This window comes from Podarcis cretensis (assembly GCF_951804945.1).
Source record: "Podarcis cretensis genome assembly, chromosome: 8".
Classification (NCBI taxonomy): Eukaryota; Metazoa; Chordata; class Lepidosauria; order Squamata; family Lacertidae; genus Podarcis; species Podarcis cretensis.
Genome location: NC_137177.1, coordinates 33,800,138 through 33,825,511, shown reverse-complemented (window position 1 = coordinate 33,825,511; position 25,374 = coordinate 33,800,138). Strand labels below are relative to the sequence as shown.

The following is a 25,374-nucleotide window of genomic DNA, read 5'->3' as shown; positions in this document are numbered from 1 at the left end:
ACTGTGTGCTGGAAAACGTTTCTTATTTAAGAGAGACAGACGCAGTGCTTGGGCACAGAATTCAATGCCTGAGAATTTCTGTTTCTAGTTGGTTTGTGCAAAAGTTGGTTTGAAAGAATATGGGCATCAGTTGCAGGTGGGGGAGCAGTTTTACAGGGGAGGAGAGGAGTCCAGGATAAGATGCCCTCAGCAAGCTCCCTTAAAATGTAAGGGGTGAGGACTGTACCATTCCCACTGCCCACCCTTCCCATAGTGCCAACTAAAGTCATCTCACCCTTGTGGTCCCTGATCCACTCCACCACTGTAATCTCAGAGGAGCTGCTCCAGCCTTCCTGGTCCCTTTGGACCCAAAGCTCTGGTGGGCAGAGCAGCCACCACTAGTGATGGGGGAGAAATTTCACTTTGCATTTTACCGAGAAACTGCCTAATTTCACAGTTCTCCAAATGTTGCGGTGCACTTCACATAATGCACACCAATGCATATTTTAGGGGGAAATATGTGTGGATCAATATGACAGTGAAAATAACACAGAGAAGTTGATTAATTTAGAGGAGCTTGCTTGCAAAAATGTTTGTACTAGTCAGAACTTTATGTGGTGTACACACTCATTTCTTGTGTCCAACTGTTATCCCTGGTGACGGGTTTTGCAGGTTTCAGGGCATTCCAAAACCTGTAGCAACTCTTTAACCAGTGGGGTAGGGAGGGAAAGAATGTGCCCATCTAAAACAACAATTGTTCTTTCATGCCATATTTGACTCTCTGGGGGGAAACAACTCTGTCAGGCTCTAGTTCCATTTGCTGTGATACAATCTGGGGAGCAGCATATCTTCATCCCTTCTCCCCTCCACACCTATCCTTTCTCCAGTGCAAATCCTCCAGAACTGACATGTGAATTTCAGCCCAGGGAGATCAAAGGTGGCTGCAGCCTCCCTCTCAGCCCCCAGGCAGCCCATCCATTGCTGTGCAAGGGACCTCGTGCATAATAGATCACCACCCTGCAGCGTTTCCTCTTGATGTACTAGAGACATCGAGGAGCTCAGAAAGCATGTTGCAGGCATGAGTAGTACAAGGAGGGGCACGTGTATGCCAGAGGAGCTGCTAGCACGTCTGGGCCTTGGTGGATGAAACCCTTGTTAATGAAATGGCCGGGGGAGTTGCTGCTTCTGGACTGCAGCAGGAGACAGGCAATTAGGAGTTGCTTAGTTTTCAAAAGAGAGAATTGTATTGCGATTGAGCAACTATTGCCAGCATGCGTTGCAAAACAAACAAACAAAACTATTGCAAAGTAAGTTGAAATGTATCAATTTTCAGCACTGCAGACTATCAGATTGTAAAGTTTCCCAATTGTTTAGATTTTAAAAAAAATCCTTGGTAATCAACAATGCTCTTTTGGGAATGAAAAATATCTTGTAAATTTCTCACTGTTTAGCATGTGTAAATAATAATAATAATAATAATAATAATAATAATAATAATAATTCATACCCCGCCCATCTGGTGGGGTTTCCCCAGCCACCCTACCCTATGACTCAGTGGTAGGGAACCTCTGGCACACTGGCCTAGTTAGGTTTCCATTCCAAAGATACTAGATGTGATTGTAATGGGGCACAGGAGGATAGTCTTTCTTTCTTTCTTTCTTTCTTTCTTTCTTTCTTTCTTTCTTTCTTTCTTTCGACTTTGTTTACAATTTGAAGTTTCTGAGAGAGAAATTAAAGTATATTTAAAATACCATAAGCAACAAGAGCTACTAGAGGGGAACAAATGTGTGTGCAAATATCCCCCCCCCCCCCCAGCCTTCAGGTGTCCCATCTGCCACTCTGCTTCTAAATATTTGGGCCATGCCAGGTTCAAAAACTCCATTCTGAAGGAAATCAGCCCTGAGTGCTCACTGGAAGGACAGATCATGAAGTTGAGGCTCCAATACTTTGGCCACCTCATGTGAAGAGAAGACTCCCTGGAAAAGACCCTGATATTGGGAAAGATGGAGGGCACAAGGAGAAGGGGACAACAGAGGACAAGATAGTTGGACAGTGTTTGCAAAGCTACTAACATGAGTTTGACCAAATTGCGGGAGGCAGTGGAAGACAGAAGTGCCTGGCATACTCTGGTCCATGGGGTCACAAAGAGTCAGACACGACTGAATGATTAAACAACAACAACAACAACAACAACAACAACAACAACAACAGGTTCAAAACAAGGGAGCTGCAAAGCCCCTGAAAGGCCTTAATGCACAGCTGGTGGGCTGTGTTCAGCTTCATGGGCCACAGGCAGGCTCTTGCTGTCTACCTTACCCACATCAGCTGTCCTAATTCCTGTCTCGCTCCTTAATCGCCATGGGGTGTGTGTGGAGAAGTTTGATTCAGTTCACATTTAAAGGTGAATGTATCTAATTCCAAAACAAAATGCAAGCCAAAGTACAGCCATCCTTCAAGATTCATGCTTCTGCAATGCAGTTCTCCAACCAAGTAATGCATACAGAAATTCACAAACATGGGGTGAAGTGGCATATTTGTCCATCCCTAAATCTCCATGAGAAAAATCTAAGGCTAATCACATATTATACAAATATGCAGGTTTCCTAAATTAACCAGCAGAGAAGTAAATACATACAAAATGTACCTAATGGGTTGTATGTGCTTGTTTGTTTATCATAAAATGTATACACTACTTGATTTGGGGTTTTTTTGTATAAAAAACAACAACCCTCAAAGCAGTTTACAAAAAGATAAAATAACAAAATTGTGGAAAAACTCATGATTTAGAAGCTACAATACGAAACAGAGTAAAAATACCTAAACTTTCTAAGCTTGACTAAAGAAGAATGTTTTCAGCAGGCCCTGAAAAGAGTACAGTGAAGGCACCTGCTTGATATTAGTATATATGAATATACTTGTGACATTATGCTGCAGGAATATATTACAGTACAGTGTGCAACTTGACTCTTATTGTATGTGTTTATATGCATAGTCAGGCTCTTAAGAAAACAAGGCATGGGAGACATGCACAAAAGCAGGCACTCGATGCAAGGGGTGGTTTTGAACTGCCAAATTCCATGTTTAAATCCATTTAAAATGGATTTCTTCTCTGTCCCTAGTCCCACGTTGTGCAGGCTTGGCTTAGGCTAAATGCAGAGCCCGTTAGCTGATGTTGCTGGTGGACCATCCCTTTGCCATTTGTTGCAATGTTGGGAATCTCTCGTGTTTCATGGCCCAAACTGTGCTTGTGCATTGCAGGTGTTTTGTGTCCCTTCTTCATGCTTAGTTCCTTCTCCAGCCTGTGGACCAGAGCCAGGCATGCCCTATTAGCACTTGTCTCTTTGTTACAATGCCAGTAAACCTAATGTAGTCATGGACTGATTAAAGTCGGTGGGAGCGTGAAGGTGGAGGCTGGTGGGGACAACAGCCACTTCTGCCAGTTTTTATCCAGCATCCAGGAAGGGAAGGCTTTGAAATCCAGCCCCACAATGATACAGTGCAGGGCTTTCAGTGTCTTTCAATTACAGGGTCCATTTTATTTTGAATAAATTCCCATATGCGAATGAACCCAGGGGTGGGGGCAGAGGCAGAGCTACTTGCTTTGGCACCCGGAACGACGCACATGTTGTGCACCCGGGGGCAGGGTCGTGGGGATGGGGCGAGTGTCTCAGGGGTGAGACACTCAGTGGGGTGGAGCGAGCCACCCATGGTGGGCTGCTTCCTGGGCAGGGGCAGGGGGAGAGAGCTGTGTTGCTTTGCCAGCAGCCTTCCTCCCTTCCCTCTTCCTTTTAACAGCTCGGGGGAGTCTCTCCCCCCCCCCCAGGAAGCAGCCTTCGAGTGGGAGGCAACGGCGCACCACCCACCAGCGACTCCCAAGCCTCCCCTGAGCTGTCAAAATGAAAGGGAAAGGGGGGAAGGCTGCTGGCAAAGCAACACAGCTCCGCCCCTTCCCCCAACAGCTCGGGGTAGGCTTTGGAGTTGCGGGCGGGTGGCATGCCAAATGTCAACCCCCCCAGTACTGAAACCTGGGGTGGACCGCCCCCACTGCCCCCTTCCTCTGCCCCTGGGTGGGGGAGAACATTGACTTAGTTCACATTTAAAGGAAACCTACCTAATTCACGCTTTCTGAAACATAGCCATACTTTAAAACTAGCAGTACAGTTCCCTGGCCTTGTAAGGTGACCTGAAATTCATATGCTAGGGTAAAATTCACATAAAAGTGCATATACAGTGGACACTCGGGTTGCGAACGTGATCCATGCGGGATGCACGTTCACAACCCGCAGCATTCACAACCCATGTCTGCGCACGCGTGGGTTGCGATTCGGCACTTCTGCGCATGCATGGCCACCGAAACCCAGAAGTAACCCGTTCCAGTACTTCCGGGTTTTGGCAGTCCACAACCCAAAAAAATGCAATCTGAAGTGTCTGTAACCCGAGGTACGACTGTATTAGTTAAAACAGCATTAGAATGCATCATGATAGGGGAAATCACTGTGCAAAAATGTGTGTATTAGGCAAAAATGCATACAAATATGCAGTGCTTTTTTTCTAAAAAAAAATGTTTAGGGGTACCCTCATTTTGACTCAAGAAAACCACCATTTTATAGTTCAAATCGGGGGAAATAAATACAGTAAATGAACAGAAGTGCAAAGATTCACAAAATGTTTAGGGGTATGTGTCCCCCTGTGTCCCCCCCAGAAAAAAAGCACTGCAAATATATATCTCTTAGGAGAAATTAGCCCTAAATTGCTGGCGAATTTTCATGAGGGCTTTTTTCAAAAAGGAGTTTGCAAAGTGATGTGGAAAACTGAGCATAAAACTGGAAAAATGAGGAACTGAGAGAAACTGAAATCAACAGATTTTCCCATCCCTACTGGGGCCCTGTGATCAGTGTTGTGTTTCAGGAGCTGTATGCACATGTGTGTGCATTCATGTACCAGATGGCTTCACAATTTAGAATATGCTCATTGCAGCAAGCACAGAGGCTTAAAGGCCTCCTTCTTCACAGTACAACTTTTTCAGGAGTGTCAAAAAGCACATCCCACCTTCAGTTTGTTTCCATACTGTTCTCCTTCATGCAATTTCCCCCATCCTGCTCCTTCCCTTTGCAATCATCGGCCTCATTTCCCCACACTGTTGTTTTAATCCAGTTGATTGTCAAGGTGACCCATGTGATTTGGGTCGATGACATCACAGCAATGTATCAGTGATGACAATGTCATGGAAAAGCAGAGTCACACAATATGCTACAGGAGACAGGAAATCCCTTTGCTTGGTTGTGGGTTTCTGGGCCAGACTTCCCAGTTTGCTGCATCAACTTTGATTTTTAGTAGGACTTCATGCTCTTGTAAACCAGAGCCAGGTGCAAAAGACATACAGTTAGAAAGAAAGAGCAGGGTGTCTCTGAGGCACATCTGAGCCCGCGAATTTGTTTTCAGTGCCAGAACTGAATTGAGCTCACAGTCCTTTCACACACAAAAAGTCCACTCCTGAGGTTAGCTTTCTTTATTTCAGCAGCCTAATTTAGGTCATTTTCTTGTTGTTAAACAGTTGCACGTCACAAGCCCTTTCTGATCTACTGCAAGTTACACAGAAATCTGCCAGTATGGGAGGAAATTCCCCTCGAGGGTTCAAGTACAGAGGCTCATACTAAATTCCTGAACAGCCAGCATGCAATAATGCATCACAGCATCCCAGTCTGCCTTCCACTCACCCCTGCTTTTGATTCCTGAAATATGCAAATGCTAAAAAGCATTATTAGTTAGATTTGGAAAGTGAATCTCCAAGGAAAGGGGTTCAATTGCAAGGGGTGTGCATGCATGCCATTTGTTCTAGAATACAACCCAACTCATTTATGAAGGACGCTCCTGCATTCTGATGACTCTCATTCACTCCCTTTTCTTTCTTCTCTTCCCCAATCTCCAGGGCGTGTGCACCATGACTGCTGCATTCCTCCACTTCTTCTTCCTCTCTTCCTTTTGCTGGGTGCTGACAGAGGCCTGGCAATCCTACTTGGCTGTGATTGGCAGGATCCGGACACGCCTAGTTCGTAAACGCTTCCTCTGCCTCGGATGGGGTAAGAGGGCATCTTCTCTTCTGGAACCAAAGTGTTGTCACCCTGATTACGGTGTGGGGGTGGGGAGGATCAGGGAGGCATCACACAGGGAAAGGGGGAATTTCGTGGTTCGTGCAGGAACATTTGTTGCTCGCAGGCATATCCAACATTCTCAGTCCACTAGTACAGGAGTTTAAAGGTTGCTCAACAAAGAAATCCAACACAAGAGCTGTGCTAGCAGAAGCAGGTTGTGCAACAACTATTTCTTCTGGTGCAACTTGTTGCATAACAATCTTGGGTAAAGTGCTTGTATTTATCTTGTGCAGCAACGTTCTGCCAGTGCAACAAATATACTGCTTGGTGACTTTCACACTACATTGGATCTTGAGCACATTAAGAATTGTAAGCTTGTCATTTCGTATAATAAAACTGGACGATAAAAGGACCACCTACTTCTGGGAATTAACTTTTTTTGCCCGAGAGGCATGCTTTTACTCAGTTTAGATTCCAAACTGAGTATTTGCCTGTTAGATTTTCTGATTGGCCAGAAAAGGAATGTTTTTGTGTCTGCAGAACAGGTGAAATTGAATATGGTGCACTATATCTTACATTGTTCTTTATATAATTCATTGGAGGTTAAGTTTAATCTCCCCATTCAGTCCTGCTTACAAGCCCAACCAGCTGATTTTAAAATAAGATGGCTACTAGCTGATCTAGGAGAATCCGTCGGCTATAGGGTCACTTTATTTTCACTAGCTGTAGAGGCCTTTCTGAATTGGATCAGTGCTAAATGTTAAGGGAAGAGTTTTTAATAAATGAATGTTTTAAATCTCTTTTATTGTATTGTCAGGGTTCATCCCTGTCTTATTGGTTTGATGATTATCTTTCTTTACACATGTGTGTTTTATTGTCGTGGCCACTGGCAATAAACAATAATAAAGCTTCAAGGTGAACCTGTGCATCAGATACAAACCTTACTGACTGCAGCAATAGCATCCAAGAAGTGGCTTGAAGGTGCAAGTGACTTAACTAGCAGAATCCTAGAGTTGGAGGGGTCCTTCTAGGCCACTTAGACCAGCCTTTGCTAGCCTGGTGCTCTCCAGGTATTTTGGACTACAGCTGCCATCAGCCCTGTGCTAGCTGAGGCGAATGAGAGTTGTAGTCAAAGCATCTGAAGGGCTTTTGATTGGGGAAGGCTGATCAACTCCTGCTCTGTGCAAGGAATCTAGAACTAGAACAGTCCCAGCACCCTTGTCAAATTGCTCTTACTGTTAACGAAGTTTATTTTCCGAATGTTCAACCAAAACCTACCCTCCTGTCACTTCAGCCCATTGGATCTAGTCCTGCCTTGTAGGGCAGCAGGCAGCAAGTCTTTCTCACCTTCTGTGTGAAACCCCTCTCAGTTGTATAAAGGATGCTGCCATGTGCTCTTTCAGTCTTCTCTTCTGCAGGCGGAGCTTCCTCCAGCCTTTCCTCACTGCCAGCTTCTAACACCGCAAATGGAATTCTTTCAGCACCTGCTGTCATCACCAGCACAATGCTTTGGTGATGAAGGCAATCAGTAAGGTGCAGAGCAGTCAAGGGATGTGCATGCTTATTGCAAGCCAGTCTTTGATCTCTGCAAAACACAGTTTGCACCCAATTGCTTTTGGAAGGAGGAGTTTCACAAACTGGGGAGTGTGAGGAGAATGAAAGCTTCACCTAACGTGCAACAAAATCAGAACTTGGCACAGCATCAAGGGGGTTTCCAGACCAGTTTATTGAGCATCCTTACTTTTTGCAGGGAGATGCACTGACTATTTAATGAGTGTTTATTCTGATTCGTTTGTGGGTAGGTTAGATGTTGTTGTGTCAAAGCAAGTGTTATTACCCAACACTTTCCAGTGCATTTCCCTGTCATTTTCCTTATCGCTATCTCATATCTTTTCGGGGAAGTAGTTTTGTAGCACAAGAGCTCCCAGTCAGCTTTAATAGTGCAACCTGAATTTGCTGGTAGGTGACTACCTCCTGCCTGCAAACAGCAATAGTCAGGAAGCACCCCAGATGTCCAGAATTGGGAATGTTCAGAAAATAACTCCTGCAGGTTGGAAAACTTAGGCCAGCTTATGAGCTGAGCCATTGCAAGGTGAGCCAAACCCCTCTCTGCAGATTGGCTTGGCTCATTTTGTAACCAGCAGTTCAGTCTGTAGTTAGCTGACCTCTATGCCAACTTTGCTTGCTATTCATTTCACTCCCCCCCTTTCCCAAACTTAACCTTGTGGGTAGAGAGGGAGAGAAAGGTAAGACTGGGCCACACAATCAAATAATTCTTGGTAGAAAGTTGAATGTTCCTCCATTTGCTCTTTGAGACAAAAGGTGGGCTAGTTGTAGATGAAGATAGGGACACTCCACCTGTAACTAATCAGTACAATTCAAAATCTGTGTGTGGCAATTTTACCCTCCAACCACTTTGTTACAGAGGTTTGTATGAATCAAGTGCCAGGAACGGGGCAAAACTTGTGGGCAGGGGAACTCAAAATGCAAAAGCAGCAAAAACAAAAACACTGCTTGTGGTGGGGGGAGGGGGGGAGGGAAACCTGATTCATGCAAACCTACACACCTTTTTGGGTCAATCCTCAGAATAAGTCATTAATGACCTCCCCTGCCAGTTCCCCATTGCTTTGGAAGAAAAGAAAAATAACCCTTACTATTGCAAAATGGGGAAGTAACTGACGCTGGAAGCACGCCGAGGTCACTATCAAGCAGGGTGAGCATGCTCAGAAACATAATTTCCTTGTGGGATCAAGGGACCTGCAGTTTACTCAGAACAGTCAAATTGGTCCCAGCAGAAAATGGTGGGTCTGAGCATGGTCAGAACTGTCACTTCAAGGTCAGGAGTTTAGCAGGCCTGCATGCTTCACTGGTAGTAAGCAGAACTCTCTCCTGCTGCCCGTTACCTCTCCCCCTCCATTCCAAGGATGCATTAAAAATATATCGTGCTGGGTTTTGTGAGCATTCTTTGCATGTTCTCTCAACCTCCCCCCCCCCCCCCGGGGATTTTGGACTGCTCATAGAAACCAAGCTGGTTTGTGAGATGGTCAGATGTAGGAATGGATGGGGATTTTATTCAGGTTGCATTTTAAAGTGAATCAACCTAGTTCAACAGTCCAATTTCAGAACTGCCGAACAACATGCAGAACACAGCTATCAGTCAGAATCTCATAGCCCTCTGAATTTTGCAATGCAGTTAATGCGTATGTTTTAAGGGGCGGGGTCCTTTTCCCATCCCTTGGACCCAGTTCACCCATCCCTGGTAGCTGGTTCTCCACAAAGTGCTTCAGATGCAGAATTCTTTTGTGGTTTTACCTGCATTTTCGACTCTATATTTCCCATCTAGGATTGCCAGCCTTGGTAGTTGCTGTCTCCGTTGGCTTTACTCGGACCAAAGGATACGGAACATCCAGCTAGTAGGTTCCATAAGAGGGGGCTTTCTGGCCTCATCTTCTTAAAATAAAATGGGGAGGGGGAAGGAGAATTGAAACATCTAAGGAGAACCTAAGAACCCTCAATGCGTCTGAGATGGGAGCAGGCTGTGCAGATATAGATAGGGAGGGAGGATTTAAATCAGTTTGCATTCAAAGGTCATTGAGCCTAATTCACACTTTCTAAAACAACAAGTGAACTGAAACATAGTCAACCCTAAAAGTTCACATTTTCCCAAATATTGTAATGCAGATCTCCAGCCAAATAATGCTTGGAAAAAATGCATATACTAGGGTAATGTTTGCATTTAAATGCATGCATACATTAAAACTTCATGCAAAAATGCCATGTATTAGGGGAAATTGCTTTGAAAAAAAATGTGCACATTAGACAAATTTGCTTAATGTTAGTAGTATCCTGCCCATCTGAGTGGGTTGCCCCATCCACTCTGGGTGGCTTCCATAAAAAAATGTGTTTTTGTAAGAAGCAATTCACATTAAAATGCTGATGAATTTTCATGAGGTTTTTTTATAAAAAAAATATAAAATATCAAACTAATATGAAACATGGAGAACTGAACTTAAAATTGGAAAAGTGAGAAACTGAGAAACCAAAATTGACTGTTTCTCCTGCCCCTGTTTAAAAACTCCTCTTTCTTGGCTTCTCTCCCCAGCTGCTGGCTGTCCCTTGAAGGAGGGCTGCTCTACGCCTTTGTTGGCCCTGCTGCTGTGATTGTTCTGGTAGGTGCTCAAATGCTGCCCAGTGGTGTTGGTGGCCATTAGCTTGTTCTGCGGATCATTTATTGTGCTGCCATTTCATCGCTTTCCATGCAAAAGGCCTTTAGGAGACACGTCATTTTCTCCCTTTTAGGTTGAGCACTTTAAGGAATTTTGTTGATATGCCCTTTGCTTTCATTGTTGTTGGGGTTCTTTGTTTGCTTTTAAAGGGGCTGTTTTTGCATTTTATGGAATTGTAAGTCACTTTGAGGCATTTTTTTTTTATTTAACAGCTGTCTGCTGCAATGTGAATTTTAAGGGGCCTAGAAATTAGATAGCCCTGTGGATGCTGCTGATTGTGGATCTCTCTCTCTCTCCACTGCCAGGTCAACATGCTGATTGGAATCATCGTCTTCAACAAGCTCATGTCTCGGGATGGCATCTCAGATAAGTCCAAAAAGCAGCGAGCTGGGTAAGGCCACCCCCCCCCCCGAAACACACCCTGCACACACCAGTTCCAGACACTCTTTTTTTCTAACAAAATGCTGAAGCTGTCATACCTGCCAGGAGAACAAGGTGCCATATATGTGGTGGGGCAATGATGTAGGAAGGAAGGGTGCTTGTCTCCTGCTGAGCAAAATATAAAATTTTTTTTGGGGGGGGAGCCCACCCCACTACCCTTCCATAGGGAGAAATCCCAGCAATCTGATTCTTATAGCTGATTCTGAAAATAATTAATATGGATATTTGGCTACCAGCCATGTTGGCTATATACAGAAGGGGCACTCTCTCAGTAAGCAACAGTATTGGAGGTGGTATCCCTCTGAATATCACTCACTGGGGAGCTTGAGTGGAGAGACTGCTGTTGCCCTCAGGTCCTGCTTGTGGGCTTCCCACTGTGAGTACAGAATGCTGGACTAAATGGGCCTTTGTTCCAATGTGGAAGGGCTTTTATGTTTTCTAAGCAGGGTCCTCCAAGTTCACCAAGTTCAGCTGAAAATTTGGTGGCAACTTACAGACGCACCCCCCCCTCCCAATGCAGTCTGCTTTGTATTTTTGTATTGGAAAGTAACGTCCCTTGATATCACAGACACATGCATACACATACTGCCCCTTCTGAATCCAATGTGACCTTAGCTTTTTTGGGTGCAATACAGCCTTCCCCAAACTGACACCCTTCAGATGTATTGGACTACAACTCCCATCAGTCCCATCCAGCAGTCATGCTAGCTGGAGCTGATGGACGTTATAGTCCAATGCATCTGGAGGATGCCATTTTGGGGAAAGCTTTTATAATGCATTAGAAATGCACTTTTACCATCTCAGAAAGACAAGGTATAACTCAGAGTTCCCAAGGTAGGTTTACATGCTGCCTGCGTGGCTGCTCAGATTTTACTTAGTTACCAGTTTTTTGTTACTTTAGGGAAAAGAGCATCAACTCCTCCAAGCCCTCTTTCACACAAGCACTTGCAAACAGAGTGCCACATGGTGTGAAGCCTCCAGGTGCCTGTAGCAGATAGCTGTTCCAACAGCTGCTACAACCACCTGCTGAGAGCCCGCGTGTTCTCCGATGCAGCTTCAAACCCAAGAAGCAGCTAGGCTCTGTGGGAGGGAGGGTGAACAAGCTGGAACACAGCAGCAATGCTGGGAGGAAGGGTTGTGAGGGGGCTCTCCACAGGCAGCTGCAATAGCTGCTGGAAACACTGGCTGGCTCAGCTGAGAACAGTGGGTTTAGGTTGAGAAAGTGAGCCCTGAAAAAATGCACCGCTAAAGTCACCCCATGGCGGCTTTGCTCAGAGTTAATGATGGCAATAAAACATCTACTCCACTTTCCCTTACTATTTTGAGTCCTAGAGAAATTAAAATAATGAATGGGAGTGTGCACGTATGTGAGTCTGTGTGCATGCATGCATAAATGTGTGTATATAAAATTACTTTTTGAAAGAACACTTCCAACTTGAATGAGGCAGGCCACTGTAAATTGTTCAAGGCCCCTCTTTGAATAGAGTCTGACTCAGAGTGGAACTGACTAATATCCCAGCACTGTATTTCCCTGCCAGCCCCTTACCATGAAGAAGGGAGGAGGGTAACATGCATTGGAGGGCTCCCTTGAACAGAAACCCTCCCAGGGAATGGCACTTCCTGCTCAGGATCAACAGCCCCACAATCCCCAGTGGGAAAAGGCACACTGTGCATTGGCTGCATGTTGATGGGAACTCATTATCTGCTCGTTCTTCTCCAGAATAAGGCCTTCAAGGAAATGGGGAGCAGCCCCTAAATGGGATTTTTTAGCAAATCAATCATTTGAAAAGCTTATTAAGTAATGAATACTCAAAAATCCAAATTTATTTTGGGGACGAGACATTGGGGCAAGCAGCATCCTTGTTATCAGCAGGGCTCAGCTGTACAAGCCAATCTTAGAGGGTTGGGTGCCCAAATTGCCCAGGTCTACATTGAGAGTCAGAGCTCTGCTCACCCTCAAAGTGCCATTTTTGCCATGTGCAGACATCAGTGGCCCACTGTGTAGAGTGTTCCTGCCCTGATCGTACAGCCTCTCTCTCTCACACACAGTGGCAAAAAGCTCAAACCCTCATTTTAAGAACTCCTCATTCAAAGCTTCTGGGGCAGTAGAGCTCCAGTTGACAGTGGAGTGGCAGGGAGGAGGGCTCAGCCTCTGCCTGTTGCCTGGAATTTCAGGAGACACTGCTGAGTGTGTATGGCACAGCTTGAGATAGAAGAGGGACAATGCCAAGTCCCACCCTCTCTCCCAAAAAGGCAGCCTTTCCCCTCCTCTTCAGCACCTGCCAAAGGGGCTAAATCCTGCCCTTGGAATTTCTGCCTGCCTTGCTTCGTGCTGGCCATTAACAAGCCGTGCTTCCTGCAACTAACCCGGCTCTCTCTTTCTCTCTCTCTCCTCTTTCCCCCTCCTCAATTGCTTTCTCCCCATTCCTCCTCCTGTCGGATTTGTCGCCTCCTTTTCCTTCTGGCTATTTTGTCTTCTTGCTGTGCCTCTTCCCTTCCACACCTTGATGGGCTGGTGGGTGCAACATAATGCATGTTGGTCGGTGTGGAACTGGGACCACCCTCAGCTTCAAGGATCCTCCGTGTGGCAGCCTGCTCTTGAAATGTACCAAGTGCGGTGTGGTCTCCAGCACAGCCCTGCTCACCGCCACTGCCAACAGCGCCATGTTAGTCTCTCTCTCTGTGCTCCTCACGCACATGCTCTGCTGGCTGCCTTCTCTCTCTCTCTCTCTCTCTCTCTCTCTCTCTCTCTCTCTCTCTTTCTTTCTCTTTCTCTTTCTCTTTCTCTCTCTGGCTGCTTTGTTGACAGTGCATGTTGATGGGTGCTAAATTTTTCTTTCACTCTGCTGGGCTCTGTAATTTTACAGTTAGAAATGTCACCTGCTCTCACGGGAACTGCTAACGTTTACTTAAGGCGCAATTCCTTAGCTAGCAATTACTTTTGATGCTGTGGAGCCTCTTTATAGTGCCAGTTGATGGATACCATGGAGCAGTGATGAGGAACCTCCAGCCTCCGAATCTCATTAGGTCCACCAGGCCTCCCCATTCAGCCCACAAGGCTGTTTCAGCCAAGTCACACCCACCTGCTCCTATGTGACGCTGGGTATGGGGCAGGAAAAGATGTGGCTGACGTGGCTCATGTCAAAAGTAGGGCTTGCATAGGTACCTACAAAGAAAGCCCTGTGCCTTTGCAAGCAACAACGTTCAGCTGCTTGTTGGTACTTTGGAAGTGCTGCACCTTCACAAGCACTGCTGTGATTAGGCCAAGGGAAATGGATCTGCTGTCAGTTGGCAGCGAGGAGGGGGGACCCCATCTACCTGTTTAGCTTGGCCCCTCTGGGGGTGGGGGAGGTAAGGACCTGAAGCTCATGGGCCAGATCCAATTCCCCGCCCCCACCACATACTATTGTCTACTCTGGCTGGCAACCAATTCCCAGGGTCTCTGTTTTCTGAATTCCTGTGATCCTCAATCTTTGAAATGTCATAGACAGTGGCGAAGCTGCATGCTCCGCTACCAGGGGCAGAGAGCAGGCGGGGGAGTGGCTGCCCCCCAGGGGCGTGGTGTGCATCCCGGGGGGCGTGGCACGCCACCTGCGAGGGCATGGCGCGTGTTCTGGGGGCGTGGCGCCTGGTGCGTGGGGTGTGTGTGTGGCACATGTCCAGGGGGCCTGCCGCGATGGCACCCTACCAGAATAGTGGTGCTGGGGGTGGTCCACTCCCTCCCCGCTCCTGTTCCTCCACCAGTGCATGCAGAGCACATTTGCTTTTCCACCACTGAAACCTCTTCTTTCCTTGCCAAACCAGGGCTTCTTGATTTCAGGCTGGAAGCTGCCATTTCAGTGGGGTGGAACTTCATCTCCCAAAGCACTGAGCTTCTGCAAATGCCCTGTGCCCAGTGTGGCGCCAGCCATGGTCCCTTCACGTGGCTGTTTCCCCCTCTGTGCTGCCTTTCCTAGGATGCTTCAACTACCTCCTCCTTCCTGAATCTGTCACCTAGATCAGCATCCCCCAGCCTGGTGTCCTCCTGATGATTTGGACCATAACTCTCATCAGCCCTAGCCAGCACATCTGATGGGAGTTGTAGGCCAAAACTTCCGGAGGACACCAGGCTGCAGACCTAGATCATGCAGCAAATGAGATGTCATTATGTTGATGATGCAGAATTTAGCTCCATGATGTCATGGAGGATGTTCGTAAGAGAGGGCAGTTTAAAGAACAGAGGAAACACTTCATTTGCCAGAGTGCTGAAAAATCAACATCATTTTTTTATTTTTTGAAATGGAAGATGTTTTTCAGCACTGCCAAAACTATTTGCAAGAAGCAGCCAGTAGGTCTGGCCTTCACCCAAATGGCAATGGCAGTCGAGAGAGATGCTTGTGCAGTTGAATTTATCACCTCAGAATCTTCTCTCTACTAACTGTCAAAACTCCTTCAGGTCATTTTTTTTTTTAAAAAAAGACACTTTCAAAAACTATTTTTAAAAAATCTAATGAATTGAAAAACTGTTTGTTTACTGTCCTTTTAGGGTGCCCACAAGGCAATCCCAGACGCTGCATAACGTTTGGGCCAAGCTCTTCAATAGAACAGCTGCAGTAGTAGAGCCATAGAATGTCACTCTACTCCTTTCTGCTCTCTCCACCAAGAAGGACTGTGAGCCACCTGCTCTTCCTCAGTACCTGCAAGGCCCTGAGGCTAAACTACACCCCCCCCCCACACACTGACTCTGCTGCCATCAGTTGCTCTTCTGCTCCCAAGTCTGTTGCCAGCGGCATCTGGGCTTGCTCCAGGGAGATGAGCAGGGAAGCGAAGTGACTGTGGCTTAAGGGTTTTTTAATTTTTAAAGGCAGTAAAAAAACACACACACAAAAGAACAACACCTTGCTGAAGAAGCACTTTTTGAAAAATCCCCTTATGTGTGAATTGCTTCAGATAGAAATTATTTTGGCAGCAGGGCAGAAACCATGTACCAGCTTGTCCAACCTACCCGGGGGGAGGGGAGAGTTGGGCAGCATGGAGTACCTCCATCTCCTCTTGCAAATTGATTATTCTTATAAGCCTCTAGAATTAGGCCCGGTTGGCACCCACCAGGGATGGGACAGAAATCCATTTTGTTTGCATTTTAATGTGAACCTACCACATTTGCACTTCCTGAAACGGTATGCAAACTGAAACACAGCTCTGCTTCAGAATTTGCTCTTCTCTGAATGAAAGAGAAAGGGGGGGGGAGGACAGACAAGCAAATGTATTAGGAAACTGGTGGCCCTCCAGATGTTCTTGGACTCCAACTCCCATCAGCTCCAGCCAGCATGGCCAGTGGTCATGGATGATGGGAGTTAAGAACCCGCTAACATCTGGAAGACCACCAGTTTCCCACATTCAGGTGGGATTTGGTTGCAAAAAAAATGCATATTCTAGACATAGGTTGCATAGGGAACATGTCAAGATTAACATGCATGAAAATGCACACATATTTTCACATGGACTTTCTTAAAATTTAAACAACCAGCCTATGTGGAAATGTAGTAAATTAAATGTAGTAAAACTGAGAAACTGAGCACCTAGAGCACTCTCACATTCCAGCACAGCTCCATTTATCTTAATGAGCCTTGCTTATTTATCTTTTTAAAGCATTTATGCCCCGCCCATTATAGCCAGAGAGGCTCCCAGAGTGGTAGGCAAAAATCAGTTCTAAGGGGGTTCCAGCCCTTCAGCTCGCAGACTGAAAAGACATCATGTCACATGAAAAAGGGACAACGGGGAGGGAGGAGGAAATATCCCAAGCAGAAGTTCTTAAAGTCACAGCCAATGTCAGTGACTGACTCTGTCCATTGCAATCAGCTCCATTTCCATTCCTCTACAGTTTGGCTTCCACTAAAAGCTACATTATGTTTCTCACTATCAGGGTTAGCCAAAACTGACATAATTAATTCTGATGCATTTCAACGGAAGGGAAATGTCACAAACACTGCAGAAAAGAATGTAATTTTTTACGTAACGTTTGAGGGCTAAAGAAAGAACAATACCCACTTCCGCTTGTATTCGCTTGCATGGTTTCTGTTTCAGACCTTGCACAAAACATGTGAATTACAGAAGTTTCTGTCCCCATTTCCAGTTACGACTGGATTCTCTGGCATCCTTACTTATAGTTCTGTCTGTCCTGCCCTTGACAAGGCTTGTGCAGGAGCCTTGCCTGGTGGGCTGCGCTTTCTTGCAAGATCAAAATCAGGACCCTCAACAATTTGGGGAGTGAGGGACTATGCAAAAGACAAAATGCACTGGTGGAAACAAACCTTCAGGTGATGTTTGGCAAACTGGCAATAGGCACCACTTGGTTCCATCCGCTTCCCCTTCACAGTGTCTTCTCCCGATTATATTGCCAGGAACATTCTCCCTGTTTCCTTGCATTTCCTATAATGAGCCTTTAACAGCCGAGCGAAGCACAAGAGGAGACGTTAGAATTAAAAGATAGTTAGGTCTAATTAATCACATGCATGAGCTGCGGCTGCCTCCCTTTTCTCATCTCTCTCTTTCTCTTTCTCTTTCTCTCTCTGCATGACAGAGAGAAAATGAAGGGAATCCATCACATCTGGGAAAAGTTTCCATTTTGATCTGGAAAGGCAAAGAGGGCAATGTGCATGGAGTTAAACAGCAGCTCTAAAATGGATTTTATTTTTACATTTCTCCTCACCCCACCCAAATGTGACCAGATGTGGAATTTGGGGAGGAGGTGCTATGTCTCTGCTAGAGCTGTTTTGATATGGACAGTTCTCATCTTAAAAAAAAAAAAAAAGTGCAATCGCGTTGCAAGACAACCCCTTCTTAACAATTAGGATACCTCTAGAGAAAATGTGGTTGCAGCCAGTGCTTTTTTTTCTGGGGCAATGCAGGGGGACGCATACCCCCTAAACATTTTGTGAATCTTTGTACTTTTGTCCATTTACTGTACTTCTTTTACCCAATTTAAACTATAAAATTGTGATTTTCTTGAGTCAAAATGAGAGTAACCCTAAACATTTTTTTTTTTGGGGGGGGGAGCACTGGGTACCACACTCATTGGATTGTGGGGTGGGGCATGGTGAGGGCAAAGGATGCAGTTATTCCTTAACCTCCTGGCCTACCCAGTCCGCAGTCGCTTTCTGGGCCTCTGTGAAGCCTACATCCTATTGAAAAAGCTGCTTATGGATCTCTCACCAGCTTGTCTAGTTTGACCCACAATCTTACCAATGGTGTGACTGAAGAAATAAACCTCAGGAGGGTGTCCAGTCGGTGTAGACAAAGCTGGGAGCTAATGCATAGGCCTCACAGAAATTCAAATCCCAGGTCAACTGCCTCTTTCACCCCAGTTCTTGGATACTGGGACCCTGCCAATGCCAAGGCTGCAATTACATTTATTTATTGCTTACTACAGGGGTGGCTGGGATGCGGGTGACACTGTGGGTTAAACCACAGAGCCTAGGATTTGCTGATCAGAAGGTCGGCGGTTCGAATCCCTGCAATGGGGTGAGCTCCCATTGCTTGGTCCCTGCTCCTGCCAACTTAGCAGTTCGAAAGCACGTCAAAGTGCAAGTAGATAAATAGGTACTGCTCCAGCGGAAAGGTAAACGGCATTTCCGTGCGCTGCTCTGGTTCGCCAGAAGCGGCTTAGTCATGCTGGCCACATGACCCAGAAGCTGTACACCGGCTCCCTCGGCCAGTAAAGCGAGATGAGCACCGCAACCCCAGAGTCGGTCACGACTGGACCTAATGGTCAGGTGTCCCTTTATCTTTACTTTACAGGGGTGGCTAACAATTTGTGGCCTAAGGGCCACGTTTACCTTTGGCCCACCCTCCAGGGGCCACATGCCAGAAGTCACTGTGGACACCCCTAACTCTAACAGCCCCCGTTTCTCATCTAACACAGGAAGATCAGCTGAGGACATGGGTTATTGCACCCTCCATTGTCATCAAATGATCACTCTGATGACAAGGGAGGGAGGTGGTTTGCGTCCCCATCAGGGAACTGGTATGCATGGAGGAGCCGATTTCCCCCCAGATCTGATTTTTGTTGTTGTTGCCACCCCCACAATTGGTAGGCGCTGCAGAGGGTGCGGCAGAAAAAACGGCAGGCAGTGTGGCAGATCAGGCCCCTTGAACTGGGGTTTAGCATCCCCTGGTGTATTTGCAAGGAAAAGGTGCAGAAGCCATGTACCTGTTGCCCTGACAGGCAAAGCTATGTGGCAGATAAGTTAGAGTGGGTTGGGGGACTGAGGTAAGAAGCTGAGATGCAGCTAAGACAAGGCTGAGGTCATTAAAAAATGAAGGAAAGGAAAATAACCGAGCTGCTAGATGCAGGGGAATCTTGGTCTTCCTCGTGGTCCTCATCATTAAAGGCCACCAGAATCCACTAGACATGGGAGGGTGTATCTAACAGCCATGCTCCGACATAGAGCCTTAAGGGACAAGTGGGCAATGCCTCTGACCAGGTGCAGAGTGTGTTCCTTCACTGAAGGAAGCAGGGAGCCCATACATTTTCCATGGTGTCTGCACAGAGCCCAAACATCTCTCTAGAAATATAAGCATAACTGAACAGATCCGTATGTTCCTGGAACCCTCCACCCTCTGCCATGTTGCTTAATGTATGCTCATCTGACAGCACTAAACTGCTTCCTGCCATCACCTTCTGCCCCCTCCCAAACTCCTTTGGTCACCTACCAATCGTATGCAAAGGGGCTCTTGTCGGGTGGCATGGGTGACCCGGCCTGTGTGCATTCCCCTTCTCCTTTGTGATTGGCTCCTACACCTCTCTCTCACACCTTCTCCCCTCCCGCCCCCCTCCCAGGGCATCGCTATGGAGCTCCTGCGTGGTCCTTCCCCTGCTGGCGCTCACCTGGATGTCGGCTGTGCTCGCCATGACCGACCGGCGCTCCATCCTCTTCCAGGTCCTCTTTGCAGTCTTCAACTCAGTCCAGGGCTTCGTCATCATCACGGTCCACTGCTTTCTGCGCAGAGAGGTGGGCGACATGCACTGCCAATGTGCTGGGACTTTCATTGGGTGTCCTCCTGCTGTGCTTTCTCTTTCCTGAGTCATTATTTTAACAGACAAACACAAAACACATGAAGGAGAGATCAAAGAATCATAAAATTGTAGGGGATCCTTAGATGCAGTACCAAGATGCAGGTAGACCCTATGGGGATTGAATCTGCAACCTTGGCATTATCAGCACCACACTCTAACAAACTGATGATAACTGAACTGATAATGAACTCCAAGAGCTGTTGTTGTGTAGTGGTTAGGGCATTGGGCTAGGACACGGCATACCAGGGTTTTGAATCTCATTGGGTGACCAGGGCCAGTCATCATTTCTCCGCCTAATGTACCTCACAGGGTTCTTGTGATGATAAAATGGGGGGGGGGAACCATGCACGCCACCTTGAAATAAAAAAGTGGGATGTAATAATACATTTCTCCAATTTGTAGCCTCTCAAAATTAGGCTGGTTTAACAGGCATCTAAAAAACAACAACCTCAAGCCTTTTTCCTTCTCTGACAATAAATTCATATACAGAAAACTTTTTGACATCCCCTCCAAATAAAAACCACTTAAGTCTGCCCCTGCTGGTGCTCCCATTTTTCTTGGGGATGGAACATTTCAGCTCAGCGTTAAGAACAGCAGGTTTTTCCAGTTTTCATTTAGATAATAAGTCGACCTCTCCTGTCTAGCATTTGGGAATCACTGTTCTGCACTGAGGTGAACCCAACCTCTTGAAGGCCATAGGCCACATTCCCTCAGGGGCAGCCTTCCAGGGGCCACATACCAGTGGTAGATGTAGCCAGAGGTAAAAAGTGGGAGAAATAGCAGCAACATAGCCTACATGCAAGGCATGCACAGTCCAGAATTTTACACCTGCACACCTGGCAGGCAAACAGAGTCATAGAGGGGTGTGGCCTGGGGGTCCATGGACCTGATGGAGAGGCCTGGAGGGCCACATTTGGACCCTGGGCCTGAGGTTCCCCACCCCTGGCCTACACAGAGGGGGCAGTCTTTTTGATGGGACACAGGGAAGGAGAATCCCCCAATTTATTTATTCCACACACACCCCACTGTTCAAAGCTTTGAGGTTTTTTCCTACTATCAAGCAGTATATAATTTTTATGAAGCAAAAAATAAATAAATGGCCTTTGCCATCCCAACCCACTTTCATTTGCTCAGGTTCTAAAACAGTCAGTCCAATTAATGGCTGCCTGGGACATGGGTGGAGAATTGGCTACATTTCCCTCAGCCTACATGGAGACAACCTTCTTTGTATTTCATCCATATGCACACTGCAGGCCAGAGATTTTCTCCCTACCCTTGACTTTTTACACTCCCCCATTTATCTTCGCCTGATGGGTGGTGAGCGACTGCTCCGTAAACATAAAGCACAGGCCCCGCAGAGGTGGCCCATGCAACGCCTGCTGCTGCCAGCTGCTTTCCACATCCCTCACTCTCCTGTCAGGAGTGAGGAGCTAGTAACGGCCATGTCCTTGCCACAGATTTGGTCGCTCAGCGGCATTAAGGCTGGCACCGGGGTGCTAAGAAGCTCCTCTAAAACGGCTGGTGTGCTTTAGGCACGCAAGCTGAGCGAGTCACAATTTATGCAGACTAATAAACAAAAGCATTGGGGGGGGTGGAGGGGTTGAAGGGAGGCTTGATGCTAGCTCACAAATAGTCCCAAGGTAACAGTGTATAAGCAGCAGTAGGAAATTTGTTGCCGCACGATTGGAAGCAGAAACTGAGGCAAAGCCCTCCCCAAGCACATGCCGCCCACAGCTCATGCACCTCCATTTTGCTCCGCCCACTTCTGCATCTCTCCCCTTTCCCCCCTCCCGCAGTCACTGGCATGCAGCTCCTGAAAGGTTGCCTACGAGGGAATGTGGCCCTCAATGTTTGAAAAGGTTCCCCACCCCTGGTCTAGCCAACAGGTGGAGATGGAACTTGATCCTCTCTACCACCAGTGTTGGCTCTGGTTGGTGGGGGAAGGGAGTGAGGGAGAAGGTCTGAGGCCTCCAGAGACTTGAGACCACATTGCCTGTCTGTACCTCTCCCAGGTACAAGATGTGGTGAAGTGCCAGATCGGAGTGTGCAAGAGTGACGAGAATGAGAACTCCCCTGACTCCTGCAAGAATGGGCAAGTCCAGATCATGGTGAGTGAGTGTGGGGCCCATGTTGTAGGGAGGGGGAGGGAGAACCGGTCGCATGTGCACAAAGGGTGTTGCACTCCCCCCCCCCCCGCATCCCCTTCTAGGCCTTCACAAGCTTGTTTTGGCTGAGTCCTCCTTGATGGGATATTCGCAGAGCTGATGCTGACATGATCTAGAACCTTTCTGGGCACACACAGTAAGGAATGGCCTGTGCTTATATAGTGCTTCCCACAAGTGTTTCACATATGCTGTGAGTGATTCTTACAAGTGCTCTGTGGCCTAAGCTAATGTTATTTTTATTACAGAGGAGACACAAAAGGGGACTGGGGCTGATGGGTGTCCTAGGCCAAAACATCTGGAGGGCACCAGGTTAGGGAATACTGATCTAGGGAGGTTATGTTTACTGAGACTTAAATCAATGGCTTGCATTGCTCAAGTCCTTGGCCACTATGTTTTAGCCTTTCAACACATCCAAGGTGGCAAAACTTGCCACTTTGGAAATGACATTGCTGCCATTTTGGATTAGGCATGTCCATCTTTGATAGTGTGTGTGTGTAGTCAATCAGTTGTCAGAATTTAACACCACCATGTTGCATATGAACAGGAAAATACAGCACAATCATTTGAGCTTGGGTGGGTGGGTGGGTTTTATGTGGCATCTCCAAAAGAAAGTGTTTTTGTCAATCCTAGGCCTACACAGAGTAGAGGCATTGACTAACTTAGCCCACTGATTTCCTTGAGTGCTCTGAGTAGAATGTAGTTGGCTGTAACTCCCTAAAAATGTTCAAAAAGCACTCGGTCTCCCTTCTCCAGCGTAATATTTATGCCTCTTGAAAGGCTCAAAGCTGGCTAAGGAACATCACTGAGCCACCTTTGTTGCCCACGATGCATTCATTTCTCCACTCCCACCTTCTCTCTGTCTCTTCCTCTCGCTTCCTCTCTCGTCTCTCTTTCGTTCTCTCCCTTTCTCCCCCTCTTTCTGTGTTTTTATAGACAGATTTTGAAAAGGATGTTGACCTGGCGTGTCAGACAGGTGAGTCCCTCTTCCTTTCTCTCTGGCACTCGTATGGGTCAGCCAGGGAGGCTTTGAGAAGAACTTATCATCGAATAGGGAAGGGGCAAGTTAAAGTTCTTTCTGAGGACATTGCAGAACATGGGCCTCCATAGGGAAGAGGGATCAGGAGCATAGTTTTTAGCAAGGATGGTCCTATGCTAGGCAACCAGCCCCTGAGCCCCCCAGGAACAGCACATCCCACAGGCAGGAAGGAAATAGGAAGGGCTAGGTCAAGCTGGTGACAAAAGAGACTAGCTGTCAGTCTGATGAGTTTCCAGCTTAAGGCTCAGCGGGCTTCCGATTAATCACCCACACTCAGTATTCACAACTGGCCACAAGGAACTCCCCTGTGCCATGTCATCTACCCAGCTCACAATTTCAATTCCGTGGTCGTTGCCAACCTGGTCCCCTCCAGATATTTTGCACAGCCAGTTCCCATCAGCCCCAGCCAGCATGTCCATGCTGTCATCTCTCCCAGCATTGTATAGCTATGTTGTCTGGGGCTGATGAGAAGTGAAAACCAAAACATTGGGAGGGCACCAGGCTAGCAAATGCCAGCTCGCAGCATTTGCATGCCCAGAGGTGCCCAGAGACAGTTCCACCTCATCTTCCAGGTTCTTCTGGGCTGTTCTTTAAGCATACCTGGATCTCCAGGTTCCTGGAAAAACTGCTCCTGTTACCTCCATTTATGACAACAGCACCAGCTAACACCCTCCCCTGGTGTGCTCTTCAGACTGAGAAGTGCTCCCACCAAAGGGACTTTTCCACCTTTCTCCCTTCCCACCCAGCCCCAGATCCACAGACTGAAGCATTCCCTAAGTGCAGGTGCTCCCCTTAATTCTCCCAGAAACTGTTTCATGTTCCATTTGACTGTCCACTTCCCTCCCAGTCCTCTTCAAAGAGGTTAACACGTGCAACCCAGCCACCATCACGAGCACCTTGTCGCGCATCTCCCTGGATGGGGACGAGGATCCGAAGCTCAACACCAGCTCCGAGGGCAGCCTGGGCTTCTCCACCCTTCCTGGGAATATCCCACCCACTTCCATCCTGGTCCAGGTGCCCAAAATGACACACAACATTGTGAAAGGGCTCAACGAGCTCAACGACCCTCCTGCGAAGAAGGACGTCAACCTGGATCCAGCTCGGGGGGCGGTGTACCTGTGTGGCGACAGCAGCCTGCGGCAATTGGACTATGGGTGGCTGCGGCCACAGGAGGCCACCCTGGAGAGCAACTACATGGTGCTGCCACGGCGGACAGTGAGCCTTAAGCCCTTCACCAGGGAGGAGGGCAAGCTCAACATTAAACTGGATGATGCGCCGGGCCTGGCCAAGGGCCGCCACCCCATGGAAGCCGAAGCCTACCCCAGCTTTGCCTCCATGGACCACATCAACGTGAACCTGAACCAGCCGTACGGGACGGTCAAGCACCCCTACGGCCTCCAGTTCAAGCAGCACCCGACAGTACGGCAGATCTTGGCCTCAGAGCTGTCGGAGCGCAGCCGCACCATGCCACGCACTGTGCCTGGCTCCGCCATGAAGGTGGGCTCCCTGGAGGTAAGAGTGACAGTGGGCGGGAGCGGGCCGGGGAGACATGTAGGCCAGCCTTCCCCAATGTAGCACCTACCAAGTATGTTGGACAGCAACTTTCATCAGCTCTGGCCAATACAATACAATACAAGGCTGGTGTAGACAGTGCTTTCTCAAAGTGGGAATGGGCATCGAGTCTGCATGCCTACATCTGTATTTATCTGCAGGTCACCACTTTATTGATTTATTTGTTTGAATAATAATAATAATAATAATAATAATAATAATAATAATAATTTATTATTTGTACCCCGCCCATCTGGCTGGGTTTCCCCAGCCACTCTGGGCGGCTTCCAACAGAGATGAAAAATACACTAAAATGTCACATATTAAAAACTTCCCTGAACAGGGCTGCCTTCAGATGTTTTCTGAATGTCAGGTAGTTGTCCATCGCCTTGACATCCGATGGGAGGGCATTCCACAGGGCGGGCGCCACCACCGAGAAGGCCCTCTGCCTGGTTCCCTGCAACTTGGCCTCTCGCAGTGAGGGAACCGCCAGAAGACCCTCGGAGCTGGACCTCAGTGTCCGGGCAGACCGATGGGGGAGGAGACGCTCCTTCAGATATACTGGACCGAGGCCATTTAGGGCTTTAAAGGTCAGCACCAACACTTTGAATTGTGCTCGGAAACGTACTGGGAGCCAATGTAGGTCTTTCAAGACCGGTGTTATATGGTCTCGGCGGCCGCTCCCAGTCACCAGTCTAGCTGCTGCATTCTGGATTAGTTGTAGTTTCCGGGTCACCTTCAAAGGTAGCCCCACGTAGAGCGCATTGCAGTAGTCCAAGCGGGAGATAACCAGAGCATGTACCACTCTGGCGAGACAGTCTGCAGGCAG

At 47.4% G+C, this 25,374-nt stretch overlaps 1 protein-coding gene across 3 annotated transcripts in view; it reads left to right on the top strand.

Annotated features, from left to right (window-relative positions):
* Window positions 1-25,374, top strand: part of ADGRB2 (adhesion G protein-coupled receptor B2) — a 170,446-nt gene that overhangs the window by 137,181 nt on the left and 7,891 nt on the right. For all 3 annotated transcript variants that reach the window (XM_079985251.1, XM_079985252.1, XM_079985250.1), the window contains exons 19-27: window positions 5,909-6,059; window positions 9,415-9,484; window positions 10,174-10,240; window positions 10,603-10,688; window positions 13,306-13,404; window positions 19,557-19,728; window positions 21,806-21,901; window positions 22,892-22,931; window positions 23,842-24,506. In XM_079985251.1, the coding sequence (XP_079841377.1) occupies window positions 5,909-6,059; window positions 9,415-9,484; window positions 10,174-10,240; window positions 10,603-10,688; window positions 13,306-13,404; window positions 19,557-19,728; window positions 21,806-21,901; window positions 22,892-22,931; window positions 23,842-24,506 (1,446 nt within the window). The remainder of the gene's footprint in view (window positions 1-5,908; window positions 6,060-9,414; window positions 9,485-10,173; window positions 10,241-10,602; window positions 10,689-13,305; window positions 13,405-19,556; window positions 19,729-21,805; window positions 21,902-22,891; window positions 22,932-23,841; window positions 24,507-25,374) is intronic.